Genomic DNA, 14537 nt, shown 5'->3' on the forward strand with positions numbered 1-14537 from the left:
CATTTTCATCCTCGTTGACCTGTATGTTGCACATTAAGAGAAGAGGAAAGACAAAAACCACTGTCCCCTACCCCAGCTGTAACAGGGAGAACGTGGAAGAGCAATGATCATCTACCTAACAGACTATGGTGCTCAGGGAATACACCTTGTCACCATGCTACAGAGGAAGCTGGGCACCACCTGCGATTCCCAGAGAGCCGTAACAGGGATAGACGTCCTGGAACCCCGGTTACTGAGTGCGGGACAACAGATTCTAACACCAGGACTGAGGCCAAGGCTCTCAGCAACATACATGAATTAAGTGTATTATCATTTTCTTCCCACATCTACCTTCTGATATAGAGGGAAAAGGTCAGAAGGTAGACAATAAAGAAATGAGCCAGCTCCTCTACTGAGATCATTCATGAATTGACTATAAACAGAATTTCATTATTCAAATTATATTTTAAGTGTAATTTAAATATAGTGGAGGTGTTAACACTTTAAAAAGTGTATCACACATTCTTTGGGTCACATGTCCTTTGTAGAAGAATCAGAATTGGGGGCACCTGGGTGGCTCAGTTGGTTAAGTGTCTGCCTTAAGCTCAGGTCATGATCTTAGAGTCCTGAGATTGAGCTGCTGTTGAACAGGGAGCCTTCCCCTCTGCCTCTGCCTCTCCTCCTGCCTCTGCCTCTCCTCTGGCTTATGCCATCTCTCTCTGATATAAATAAAATCTTAAAAAAAAATCAGAATTGCATTATGTTGAATTCACTTAAAGCACGTAGTGTGCGGTAGCAAAGACAAGAAGCTTGTTTTGGGGATAGTCCACTAATGACTGCATAGTACAATTGACAGCCTTTGGGTCCAAATCATGGTTAGTTAAGTAAGCAGAGGACATCAAGGGAAACGAATCATTTCTTTTCTGGAGACGACTGGACTACATGGCCTAAAACCTGAATGGCATGAGACGGCGAACAAATGTCTGCTATCGGTACTATTCACAGACACTTGGTAAAATCCTAAATCAAGAAAGTGTGGCCGCTAAACCTTGTACCTGCCTTACCTCCCCACCCCCAGCTGTCAGTTCTAAATTAGATTAGAAAATCTAATTTTCTGGAGTCTACCTTGTATCCACATTTCTAAATGAAGAGAGGCCAAGTACCACAACTCGGAAAACATCGAAAAAGATCATTAACGTTCAGGACCTCGATTTCTGGCAAACCTCCCTCGATGACATGATCAGGTAAGCTGAGAGAAGAAAACGGCTTTGTTCCAATCCTAGGAGCTACTTGTTAGTGCAACTGCATTTCCGTTCTTCGGTTGAGTGAATTACAGTCCCTTTAGGCTTTCAAATGGATTTCCCTCAAAAATCCAAAGTGAGGTCATGATACCATTTGCACTGGAAGAGGAAAAACTATATACACTGTCAGCCTTTAAACACACATATGAGTGAAAACTGGCATTTCAAAGTAAAGGCCATGAACTGACACTTGCTGTATAATGAGTAATGTGAAAAAGGCTAATATTTATAAAGAACCGGCGAGCCCGAGATATTTGGGAGAAAAATTCCACATGCAAGGCAGACATCCAAAATGGCTCAACATAATTTATTTTTTTTATGTTAAAATGTACAGAGTTCTTTTGAAAGTACTTGCTAGAAAGGGGGAAAAAAAGTGATATTACATACAAGGAGAGGAAGGGAGACCAACTGGCCCAGGAGCGCATGACATGGAGAAATACAAAGGCATCTAGGCACCCCTTCCCCGTAGCTTACAAGTCACCATGAACAAAGTACAAAGAGGTTACAAAACAGGAAAAGCAAATATAAACAGACAGGAATAGACTTAGCTTCATTTGTACATGCGGCTTTTAGAGGCATCTGGAGCTCTATTCACACACTCTAGAGATCTCTTTAAAGAGAATTTTTATCTTTCTTAAAATAGTTTTTAATATTCTACAACAAAGATAAAAAATTTTAAAGATGGAATGAAATGAAAAAGCTCTTATTTTAAAAGGCATCAAAGTCACTAACAGTGAGTTTTTAAATTTCTTTTTTAGAAGATTACCCAAGTTATCTTGCTAAAAATACATTTTTTTTAAACAGAAGTGAAAAAATGACAGGTACCAATATTACTGTGTTGGATAATTTCTTTTATAATATAGAAAAGAACATTTTCTCTACAATAGTTCTACAGTCACAAAAAGGCTTGTGGAAAAGGGAGCTGCCCGATTGAAATTTTTTTTTTTTTTAAAGAAACAAATGAAACCAAACACAACCGCAAACCAACAGAAACTGAATTCACGGCCCTCATTTCAACAGCTTCTCCTTCTGCCTTGACCCACCCTCCACCCAAGATACCTCCCTCCCGACCCACCCCATCCCCACCCCAACCAGGAAGCAATGACATAGCTGAAGATGTAGGGAGAGGGCAGCACAGTGCACTTTCTACATAGATGATTGGGAACTGGAAGAGTATATACAGAGAAACTGGGTCCTACACAGCCTTGCACATGCTCAGAATTGATAGCGGTTAAGATGTGGAATTCTGCCGTTTTCTACCTAACACATTTAATTGAGAAAGTCAATTAAAGTGTATTAAAAAAAACAACAAACCTGTGCATTTGAAAAAATTTAATGCCTAATTAGTAGTTCAAAAATTTATCTATATAAAATGTACAAATAAAGGAGAGAATTTAATGCTTACAGGTATTTCTTTAAGCAGTACTTCCCCCTTTTGGATATTTGACTGCACATACCAAGTGGTATAATAGTTTCCATCTTCTAATGATGGAACATATATATAGATATATATATATTTTTTACCTATCCCTGGAGCAAGTAACAGGAAGAGAATGGGCGAACTGGCTGCATGAGAGAAAAGATAATGGGAGTCGGGAGCAACATAGGAACCTGCTAAACCCTGCTGTCCAGATTTGCCCTAGTATGCTGGTGGTTGGTTTATCCCTCTTCACTTTTAACCACTCACAGGAGAGGGGCTGGTGCACTCTGATTCACAGGGAATGAACTCAGGATCTCAAGACAAATGAAAACTGGAGGTATGTATCATTAAAGTAGCTATAACACTCACACCATGATCTCCCTTACGTCATCTCTTCCAACATAAAATAAACAGTGTCAAATGTTTGTCAGGTATTTTTCAAATCACTGAAATGTACAGTCATCCATCAACACTTTATGTAAGAATGTAAGAGGCTAATCACTGGGGACTGCTGTTTGAGTTTAGTCAGAGTCGAAGGCTCAAGAATCAAGACCCTTAGCATCTCAAAGTACATACTAAAACAAGAGGCTGCGTGGAGTATGTGCATTATGGCTGATTCACCAGGTGGTAAAAAACAAGAGGTAAAATTCCTCTTTTTGATTGTTAATTGACCATCTCTATTCCTCCAAAGCTGGATTAGGATTGCAAACAGCTTTCCTCTAAGATTCTGCTGTTAATTGAGACTTACAGTATTTTTTGTGTCTCTGAGTGCTGAGTGGGAATAGTAAACAAACAAACAAACAAAAAACCCAAACAAACAAAAACAACAGAAAAAAAAGAAAAAATTATATTACACTTGATTTAAGAAAAACAAACATTTCAATGAAGTCCATCTATAAAGAAACATTCTTGGGGAAAGGTTTCAAGAGGTGGGGGTGTGTGTGTGTGTGTTTGTGTGTAGGGAGTGGAGGGGATTTTAAAAGGAGAAGCACTTTCCTGCCTCGCTTTATTAATAATAATAATAATAATATTAACAATAATAATAAGTTTAAGGAGCTTGGGTTGTTCTCCATGTCCCCGTCCGAGTCTCCCGTAAGTGCCTCCTGCTGGAATGAAGTAGGAAATGAAAGGTTGGGTTAGGAGGAAAGGGTCTGGTTAACCCCCCGAGATGTATATATAACATTTAAAAGTGACAACATTGGGAGCTGCAAACAGTGAGGGGAAACATACATCTTAAAATAAAATAAAGATAATTCACTTTTACACAAATTCTGTCCATGTGGTGTGTAAAGAAAGTAAGGCTCTTTTTAATTATGAAAAGATTTTTGTGCATGTTTCCCCTATCCCCAAATCCATTTTTAGATGAGTTCTATTGTAAAATGTTCAAGATTGTGAAGAAAACCAAAACCCAGAACAAAATGGAACCCAAAAAAAGAGAAGACCAGGTTTTCTAAAAAATAAAATAAACCAAAGAAAAATTCCTCTAAATCTACAGCAATATTTTAACTGGAAAAAGGTCCATTTTTCTCTGGTTTGTCAGTATAAAAGGTTCCTTTATTTATATATATTTAAGTTTTTAATTGCAAGTTCATCTTGCTCATCTTCTCATGTAAGGTCCATTGAGTGACTGCTTGGGCACACCAGCAGCATTCATGTAGCTGTGATGGGAGGGGCCAGTGTACATCATGTTTCCATGAGGGTTTGGCTGCATAGGCTGCTGGGTATAGGCCTGGCTCCCCATCATCCCCATCTGCATCTGCATAGGATACTGTGCTGTCTGGTTCATGTAGGCAGGGTTACTATGGTAACTGCTGTTCATCATGGGCTGTGTCATTCGATAGCTGTTCATGGCATTCAAGGTGTTCATATTCATGGAATTGACATTATAGGTGGGGGTCGGCATCAAATTAACCCCCATGTTCATGCCACGCTGAACAGCCAACGCACGCGGGCCGGCCTGCATGGCAACCGCTGGTGGGCTGCGGCCGTACAGCTGCTGCTGATGCGCAGCCGCAGAGGGCAGCGGCGCCGATTTGGAGCGGATAGAAATGTGCCCCTTGACCGGCATTTGCCCTTGCAACCTCTGTGTGTGAGGAATGCCAATGTTGGTGGCAGACATGTTGCACTGTAGCAGAGGTGATGTGAGGTTCATGGTGGTGGAGGCCAAGTTCGGGGGTGGCGTCATGGTGGCTTGTGCTTGAGGGGTCCCAGCTAATGGATGAGATGGAGCCAGCTGCGCCAGCCCTGTGTTAGACAAGGAAACACTGGTTGCATAGGAAGTCACAGCAGGAGAATGGCTATAAGGCATGGCATGAGGGTCCATAATGGTGTTAGTCAGCTGCTGCAACTTGGCTAAACTGAAGGTGGCTGACGGTTGAGAGTAGCTGCCAGCCCCGAAGTCCCCCGGAATCCGCTCATAAATGCTTATGTTCCCCGTGCTTCCCGATTCCGGAATCTCCATGATCATGGGCGCGGGAGTGAAGCTGTTGTTCATGCTGCACTGGGACAGCGGGGGCTGCTGCTGCGGTGGCGGCGGGGGCTGTGGCTGCGGGGGCTGCGGTGGCGGCGGGGCGGGCGGTGGCGGCTGCTGCGGCTGCTGGGGTGGCGGTGGCTGCGGGGCCGGCTGCGGCGGGGGTGCGGGCTGCGGCGGCTGCGGCGGCTGCTGCGGCGGCGGGGGCGGCGGCTGCTGCTGTTGCTGCTGCTGGGGCGGCGGGGGCGGCGGCTGCTGCTGGTTGCTGGGAGGCCTCTCCACGACACAGCTCTGAGGGGACTTGATGTTGCAGTTGGCCGCGGCGGGCTGCACGCTGTTCTGCTGCATCATGCTACAGCTGTTGCCCATGCTGGCCATTTGCTGAGTGACAACACAGCTGTTCTGGGTGAGGCTGCCGGAGGATGCCAAGCCGCCGTAGGAGCAGCTGCTCTGCGAAGAGTTATTCCCACAGATGCTGCCGCCCATGGTCGAATCGTAACTGCTGGGGTTCTCGTAGTTTTCCGTGGTGCTCTCGATGCTGCCCAGGTCACTGAAGCCACTGTCCACCACCTGCTGAGAGTGGTCTGATACGGAAGGCACATCCATCATGGGGCTGGTCTCCATGTTCTGCATAGAGGGTGCGGACAGGGATCCTTGTTCTGGGCTGATCTGGGTGTAACCACTTTCGAGCGCAGGCACGTTGGGACTACTGACCGAGCGGACTGACTGGCTGGGATGGGACTGAACAGAAGAGATTGGACTATTATGTTCCGAAGCATGGCAGTCTTCAACCATGGACATCTGAGGGTCTTCGTCAGCTTGAGTGTAACTCTGCAGGGTCTGACAGGCTGCCAGAGTTTCTTCACAGTCCTGGTAGGCTCCCTCGTGCTCGTTACTCTCCTCTTGAGTCAAAGACTGCACTGCTTGCACGGTTTCCAGGTCCAGTTCACTATGAGGAATCTCTTCTTCCTCTTTCAGCTCAACTAATTCTTCCTTGGAGTTTGAATCTTCCTCGTGATCATCCTCAGACCCTGGGACGTGCTCTGAAACCACGGATGTTTCATGGGAAGTCTGTTCCTCTTCAGAATCTGGGTCTGTTTCATCTTTATCCTTTATATTCTCCCTACTTCTCTGCATATTAGTATCTAAAAAAGACTCCTGACCACCAGGCTCCTCCTTGACATCTTCTCTAGTGGGCTGCTCCTCTAGCTCTTTTTTCTTGGTAGCTTCCAGATGGCCATCATCTTCATCGTCCGCATCATGGTCTTCATTCTGGTTTGTCTCTACAGCCACTTCGTCCTCTTCCTCTTGCTCCTGTTCTTCCAGTTCTTGCTGCTCCTCTTCAGATTGCCTCTGCTCTTCTAAAACACGGGGCTTCTCTTCCTCCTCTTCGATCTCGGGTTCTTTCGTTTCGGTCTCGGGACTGTTGCTATCCACTGGAGAAGCTGCTCTAACTTCGCTGCTGGTTGTATCTTCTTCTTCTCCCTCTTCAACCTCTTCTGCTTCCACGTGCATCTCCTCCTCTTCCTTCCTTTCTTCAGTTAAAGGCAAGTCTTCTTTTGGTTCGACCGTTTCTTCATTCTCTTGAAGTTTGGGTTTACGTCCCGGTTTAGGAATGGGAACAATGGGCTCAACAATGCATTCTTGAGTAGAAACGGGTATGATTTCCCGATTCAACTTAAATCCTGGTTTGCGACCAGGTCTTTTCTTCCAGTGGATTGGTTTGCGGCTTTTGCCTTTGGGCCATCCCTTTTTCTTTTTCATAGGTGTGGATGTATCTGGCTCAAGCTGAGAATCCTTCACATCACATTTTCTCAAGAGTGATACTGGCTTTAGGATAGGAGTATCTATACAGGAGGGATTAAAAATAAAACAAAACGACACATTAAAAAAAAGTTACAAGATTTTGTATTTGTACCAGTGCCTTTTTCTGAGACCACATGTGCAACAGAAACGGTTTTATTCATCCTCACAAACTTCTGATTACCTTCACTTTCAAGTTAAGAATCTAAAGGAGAAACCTAATAATGACCTCTACTGAGGCCAAGCGGCAAGCTGGCAGAACAAGGAAAGAACCCAGGTCAACACTCTGCCTCCCACTACTTAAAACCAGTTCAGGTTTATCATCCCCAACTGCACAGCTTTAGGAAGTTATTCTACAGGTCGGTGTTCTCTAGAAAACGGAGACAAGCTGTGTAAAGAGGCAAATGCTTGGCAGTGATTACAACTACAGTGTAAGTCAAAAATCAGCTCCTTTCTTTATTTTTTCCTGTTTGCAATTTATATTCTCTCTCTGGTTTCCTTATTACTTCAGGTAATATCATGAGTTAATTACCCCAGACCACGACTGAACAATTCTACACGAATAACTGCTCAACCAATGTTGTGTTGGTACGGGAACAGCCGCAAGGCATTTAGTACGAGACAAATACTGACCTGAAGAAAAAGTGAAAGCATCAATGACAATGATTTATTAGAAATAAATTTGACATTAGCATTATTTTCTCCCCATTACTTTTTTCTATTTTTAAAGATTGTAGTAAACTACGCATAGCAGAAAATGTACCACTTCAACCAAGTTTAGGTGTCCGGTGTGGTATGGCATTAAGTATATTCACATTTCCCATTAATTTTTAAAGGGAAGAACACAAGGCAAGAAACAGGATTTCGAGGAGGAAGCTAAAAAGGCACGGTTGGCAATAACGTGAAAATAAAGAAAGGAAACAGCCCCATCAGAGAAAATTTGTCCAAGTCAACAAGAATTTAAACAGGGGATATTATTTCAGTCTACAATGATCCAAGAGAGAATTTTACTGAAGGGACAAATTTACACAATAAATCTTTGGTTTCCCATTATATACCTCAAAGTGTAACACAATAAACCTGCGGAAAATCACTCACAGCAAAGCACTCAGTCATCTTATCACTATATTACAAGTATTTCTTAAATAAAAATGTGAGAGTGGAGAAAATGCAAGTTTCAACTGGATATGAAATTGAGCAAATTTGATTTTTAAAGAATAAAAAGCTCAATTAATTAACAAATAAACACCATAATTCTACCAAGAGTGGACGACTAGATTACTTAAAATTCACCCAGCAAAGTAAAAAAAAGCACTGTCTGACCTCCCCCACCCTCACCCCAGTTAAGGCAAACACCGCAGATGCAGGCACCATGAGGCACTGGCAGAAACTTTAGGATAGGATGTAAATGACTACTCTGTGACCCAGCACATACATATACTGGCCACCAGCTTCTTTATTTCTAATGACAAGGCTATTTAAAAGTAAATCACCAGATTCTACACTATGCCATAAAATTTAACCTATCCTGAGGCACCGTTACCATTTTTATCAGAAGTTTACTACTTGCAGAGAAAGGCACATTAGAGATATGATTCAGAAGGATTCCTGATCAGATGTGAAACAAGTCCAATTTATATGAATCTGATCTTATTTAAGAACCATCTTCCTAGGGGTGCCTGGGTGGCTCAGTGAGTTAAAGCCTCCGCCTTCGGATCAGGTCATGATCCCAGGGTCCTGGGATGGAACCCCACATCAGGCCTCTCTGCTCAGCAGGGAGCATGCTTCCTCCTCTCTCTCTCTGCCTGCCTCTCTACCTACTTGTGATCTCTGTGTGTCAAATAAATAAATAAAATCTTTAAAAAAAAAAAAAATCTTCCTAGCATGTATCCACTTAGCAATATTTATTAAATGCCTATTTTAAGCAGTCAGCATACAACAATTAGACAAACAGCTAAGTACATGGAGTGTACTTTCTAGTAAAGGGTTATTATTTCAATGTTTTCCTGATGTTAAGTCCAATACATCCATTTACTAAAGATTCATATAATGGCTGAGAAAGGATTAGGCCAAAAAGAATAATTTCCTAAGAGCAAGATACTTTCTGCAGAGGCAAAAATTAGTCCTATGTTGAAGGGGAAACTAGAAAAAAAAACTTTAAAAGGACAGAGGGCTCAAAGAAAAAATGGGGATGAATATACTTGACACAAATTCTGAGAGGTTACCAAGTCGGCCATCCTTTACTTGCTTAGTGGGGAGAGTCGTTTTTTTCAGCCTTTTGGTGGAAGGGCGTGCAGCTATCACTTACAGCCTATTTCTTTAAAAACAATAAAACTACCCTAAGCAACAGTTCTGTAAAACATACCATCAGCATCATCTGACTCTTCATCATCATCTTCATCTTTAGATTTCCTCTTTGAAGAGGACCGACACCTGAGCATATCTTGTGAGGAGAGACGACGGAAGTATCCTCTAGAGAAGAGTTCACTTTCATCCTCTTCCTCTTCCTCTTCATCAATCTCAAACGTAGGTTCTAATCTTGGCATTGGCCTCTCGGAGTCAGAGTCTTCAAAAGGTTCATCTAACACCTCCGTGGTCTCAGAAATAGTTTCTGTGACCACACTGCTGTTGTGGTGTTTGCGCTTTCGGACTCTCCTCCTTCGGTGAAGAATTGGTTTCTATTTAAAAGAGGAAGAATATTAACGTAAAGAATGCTATCATTTCTATTAACATGATGGTTTTTGAATCTAACAAAATATGTTAACAAAACATAACAAATCTAACAAAATATGTTAACAAAAATGTTTCTATTAACATAATGGTTTTTGAATCTAACAAAATAAGCATATATAAAATGGGTATACTGTTTGCCAAGAGACATTTTGAGTATTATTTCAAAATACTACAGTAAGATACTACACATCGTTATCACAGAAAGATGTTGGATAATTGAATACAACTTTATAAAAGGCATGCCCAAAGAGCAGATATTATAATTCCCTTATTAATAGTTCAGTTACATTTAAATGCCCATTTCAATACTGAAATGACACAGAAGCTAGTCCTTTAACATCTTTTTACCTCAAGAAAAAAACAACACCACTTTGTCTCATAGCTCATAATAGATACAACAAAATGATAAAGACGATGCACCAGAAATGATCTAATCCAATCTCTCATTCTATAGAGGCGAGAAAGGTTACAGGGCTTGCTTAAGGTCACATATCCAGTCAGTATAGAAATGGTTGTAAAATATAGTCTCTGACTCCCAGTCAAGAGAATCTCTTTAAGAACTTCAATTATTTTGTGTATGACCTCACTGCCTATTACAATATTCTCATGTTTACACAAGGGAATAGCATAACTTTTATCTTATAAATAGGTGATACAAGCCTGAAATGGCAAAGATACGTTCTTCCTGATCACGTAATGAATGGCAGAGTTAGCCTGTGTTGAGTTTTTCTCCACTTCAAATTTAAATTTACTAGTCCTTTTAGTTGAGAGCACAATTTCCAAACCAGGTTATGCATGTCTGACTATGCTCTTTGGAAAAACGGCTGACTCGAGAACTGTGACGTGGAACAGACAAGATGAACAAGAACATCCTGCAGTACTAGAAAGGAAGGAAGCGCTCAGAACAAAACAAAACCCTTATAATGATGATAGTACGCATTAAGTTAAAGGGAGATGGGAGCAAAACTTAAAGACTCCTAATGGCCAATGCTCGAACAATCTGAGCAACAAATTAAATCAAGTGGTACTGCTGGGTAGAACTCAAAGTATAAAGTACATATCTGAGTTTATGCTGGTATAAGTAAGTGCTTGAATAAGTAAAGAGATGGGTGGGAATGGCAATGACTACCTACCTTCCAAAGAGTACAGTACAGGAAAGGGGAAAAAAGGAGTGACTGATTTACAGTGGAGAAACCTGACAAACACAACCTCAGACGTGTTGATCAAGGCTGATATCAATAGTGAAAAGTCATACTGACAATAATACTATCATGTTTGGTGTGTGTGTGTGTGTATACATACATATATATTCAGACATCCTTTGTATGATGTGGTAAGAATGACACTGTACCTCTGTGGTCTTCTTCCCAAAAACATATTACCCCATTCTAATATTATGAGGGACATTCTAAAATACCTAGCCAGTACTCATCAAACTGTAAATGTCATCAAAAACAAGGAGTCTGAGAAACTATCATGACCAAGAGGGGCCAGAGGCATGAATAGTATGTGTAATGTGGTGTGCTAGATGAGGTCTTGGAACAGAAGAAGGACATACAGGAAAACTGAGGAGATCTAAATGAAGTATGGACTCAAGTTAAAAAAATACTAGCTCACTATTCGTGGCAAAATACTATACCAACGTAAGAGGTTAACAACAGGGGAAACTGCCTGTAAGGAATACAGGAACTCTCTGTACTTTCTCTGCAATAACTGCATAAATCTAACTGTTCTAAAATTAAAAACTTATTTTTTTATATATAGCCATGCTTTTTTTCCCCCCTCATAAGGTTCTGCTAAGGAAAGGAACAGTTTCACTGCTTTGGATGAAAGCTGTCACCCCGCTACTCTGAGGTGGCTCATCCAGGGGGCTGGGCTCTGGCTGGCTTGTGGCAATGCTTAAAGTTCACTCCACAGCCTGGGACACGTGTTGTGATCACCATCACAGCACATTTATAAACTGGCTATCATTCAAAGTCTGCAAGATGACAAGATAAAGTTGAGAAAATATTTTTAAAACCAAGTTAAGTTGAACAACTGAAAGAAAAAAGGGAGAGATGGAGAGGGGACAAGAGAACACAGGGGAAAAAAGTCCCACCCCACCTATGATGAACAGCCTGAGGATCCTGACCTAGGGACCCGCTGTCCATCAAGCTGTCAGATACTTTTCTCCTTTTCTAACACAGGCATTTCTAATTTATACATACTTCTAAAATACTTGACAAATCCCTTAAAGTCATGATTACCACCTCAAAACAGCAAGCTGAAAAACAGTTTGTCAGCCCTTAAGTAAGTTTATGACGTCTACGTTCATTCCCATGAACCACAGGAGCCATATCCACGTTTCAAATGTTCACTGGGAAAATCATAAGCTACAATATACCGAGACATAAAGTCTAAAAAATTAACACACTAACAATTTCTATATTTACTTTTTCAGAACTCCATTACAGACAGATGTGCATAATAAGCTGCCACTGGGGAAAGAAAAGACGAGTCAAAAGAAACAAGTCAAAAGAAAAACCTTACTTTTCTCTTCAATGTGGGCTTTGTAAGAATTGGTGGAGAGCTGGACCGAGGACTTTCTGGCTCTTCTTCCTCCTCACTACTCTCACTGAAGCCTCTGAGGAGAGCCCTGTCACCATCACTATAGCGACGGGGCAGTCTATCATTGCCTTCTGGTAATCTACACTTCAGTGCCTCGGGGCTCTTCTTCAGCTGTCCTCGCCACAGCTCAACCCCCTCACTTAGTCTTCTTTTGGGAATGTCTGGCTTCCCATCCTGGCTTGGCTGCTCCTGAGAGGCTGCCAACTGCTCCTCACTTTCAGTATATTGTTCTTGGGAGGTTTCTGATTTTTCCTCACATTCTCCATATTGTTCCTGAGGAGTTGATGTCTCTTCCAAGAGCAGTTTAGAATCTTTATCACCAAAATGTTCCTGGGTTTTTCTGTTCTTCCTCCCCCAGCGGCCTCTCCGGGATGGCTGATTATTTGCAGGAAGACTATCACGGGGAAGGACTTGTTTGTTCAGACGTGCGGAACTGGCTGGTGCCGTGACTTCTGGTTTCTTTTCACTTTCTACTGAAGAATAAGAATCTTGTTCTTTGTTCTCCCGAGATGCAGACTTTCCCACCTGATTTCAGAAAATAAAACCATGCTGATTAATTTTTCAGTCTTATCTGATTATACCTCCATCTGACCTCTTAAATACAGAGAAAGGAAACAGAGCTTTAAAAAAGAAAGTATTATTTGATAGCTATCATGAATATTTCTCATGTGTTAGGCACTGTTTTAAATGCTTTATAAGATTCATTTAATCCTCACAACAATACTATGAAGTGTTATCATTATATCCTCATTTTATAAATAAGGTAAGTGAGGCACAAAAAATACAAGTAACTTGCCCTAGGACATGCAATGGCAAATGTGGAAGCTGGGATCTAAACCTAGGCAGTCTGACCCAAGAGCTAGTGCTCTTAGCCACTGTGCAACCCACCTTCAAAAGACAAAGTGAACAGCATTGTTCTTATAAAGGCTAAGTGATAGAATTTACCAAATTTCTCAGCAATAAAATTAATAAACAGAGAGGAGATGGGTTCTGGGGCATGGGCAAGAGAAAGGGGGTGTTTGAAAAAAATGAAAGAAAATGTAATTATTTTTATTTTTATTCTGAATATTTAATTTCATTTTAAAAATTAAATTACATTAAACGGGCGTGAAACTGTGTTTATCAAAGGAGGACATAGATTTTTAAAGGACGAAAGCACAGCTTAAAAAAAGAACAGAGAAAGATATGCATCACATAAAGAAAAATACTGAACACTATACAATGTTTTACAGTCCCTCATTAACTCTTTAATGTTTGAAAGACATTTGCGTACCCACTGAATTATTTAGTGCTCTACTAGAAAACATACACGTTTACATTATTTCCTTAATGTTTTATTTTAAGGAAAAGGGATCTTCATTTTATTTTTAACAATGGTCAGAATTAAATTAGATCCAGATTCCTCAGTTACTGCCACACAGCTTAAAATTTAGCCGTTTATCAGCACTCTGGTATAGAATTCTTAGTTTTAAATAACACACTGTAACAAATTTGAAGGTCTCCAAATGATCCAAGGCTTAAAAATATACAAATAAGTAAACAAAACCCAGTCTTCCTGAAATCTCTATCACTTAAATCAACTGAAATTCTAATGTGAATTGACTGTGTTGGTTTAAGTTATTGTAACACATTATCACAGATACTCATGAAAACCAAAAATAGAGCCTTCTTTCATCAAAAATAGAGACTACTCATGCCCTTACACTCGTCTCTAATTCTCTTTCCTGGCACTGCGGCTCTTCATTTTCTACTTCCTCAGCCTCCTCTTCTTCCTCCTCGGAGACAACAGAATTGGAGACAATGACAGGAGTCCAGCGCAAACATTCTGGATCTACATCTACAGGTCGCAAATTCAGCTGAAGCTTTGCCATGTGATCCTGGATAAGTTTTTCCCGGCGAATTATCACAAATCTGGAACCAGAGCAAAGTTTATAGCAATCAACGACGTACAAGGAATATCTAACCATGAATATGGAGCTATAACCCCCAGAAAACCTTGGAGATGATGACAAATGCTTCAAATACAGCCCACCTGGGAGCATGAAATACAGAAATATGCCACCATATGAGATGGCTAGGAAATATGAAGTTGGCCAGCTACTTCATGCTCAATGAGAACAATGTATGAAGTGATGTTAACATTCACTGTCTCACACTTCCCACCTCTGCAATTGCTGCTACTCTCCTGTATCCTATCTCCTAACCTCCTTCTTTCCAGCCCAGT

At 41.2% G+C, this 14537-nt stretch overlaps 1 protein-coding gene across 3 annotated transcripts in view; it reads right to left on the bottom strand.

Moving 5' to 3' along the window:
- Positions 1–1566: 1566 nt before the first annotated feature.
- The window catches only part of KAT6A (lysine acetyltransferase 6A), a 112685-nt gene continuing 99714 nt past the window's right edge, over positions 1567–14537 (bottom strand). For all 3 annotated transcript variants that reach the window (XM_032838038.1, XM_032838036.1, XM_032838037.1), the window contains 4 exons: positions 14017–14224; positions 12236–12838; positions 9339–9651; positions 1567–7017 (listed from right to left, as the gene is read on the bottom strand). In XM_032838038.1, coding sequence (XP_032693929.1) covers positions 4298–7017; positions 9339–9651; positions 12236–12838; positions 14017–14224 — 3844 coding nt within the window. In that variant the 3' untranslated portion in view covers positions 1567–4297. The remainder of the gene's footprint in view (positions 7018–9338; positions 9652–12235; positions 12839–14016; positions 14225–14537) is intronic.

Source organism: Lontra canadensis, unplaced genomic scaffold, assembly GCF_010015895.1.
Source record: "Lontra canadensis isolate GAN:19392208 unplaced genomic scaffold, GSC_riverotter_1.0 scaffold101, whole genome shotgun sequence".
Taxonomy (NCBI): domain Eukaryota; kingdom Metazoa; phylum Chordata; class Mammalia; order Carnivora; family Mustelidae; genus Lontra; species Lontra canadensis.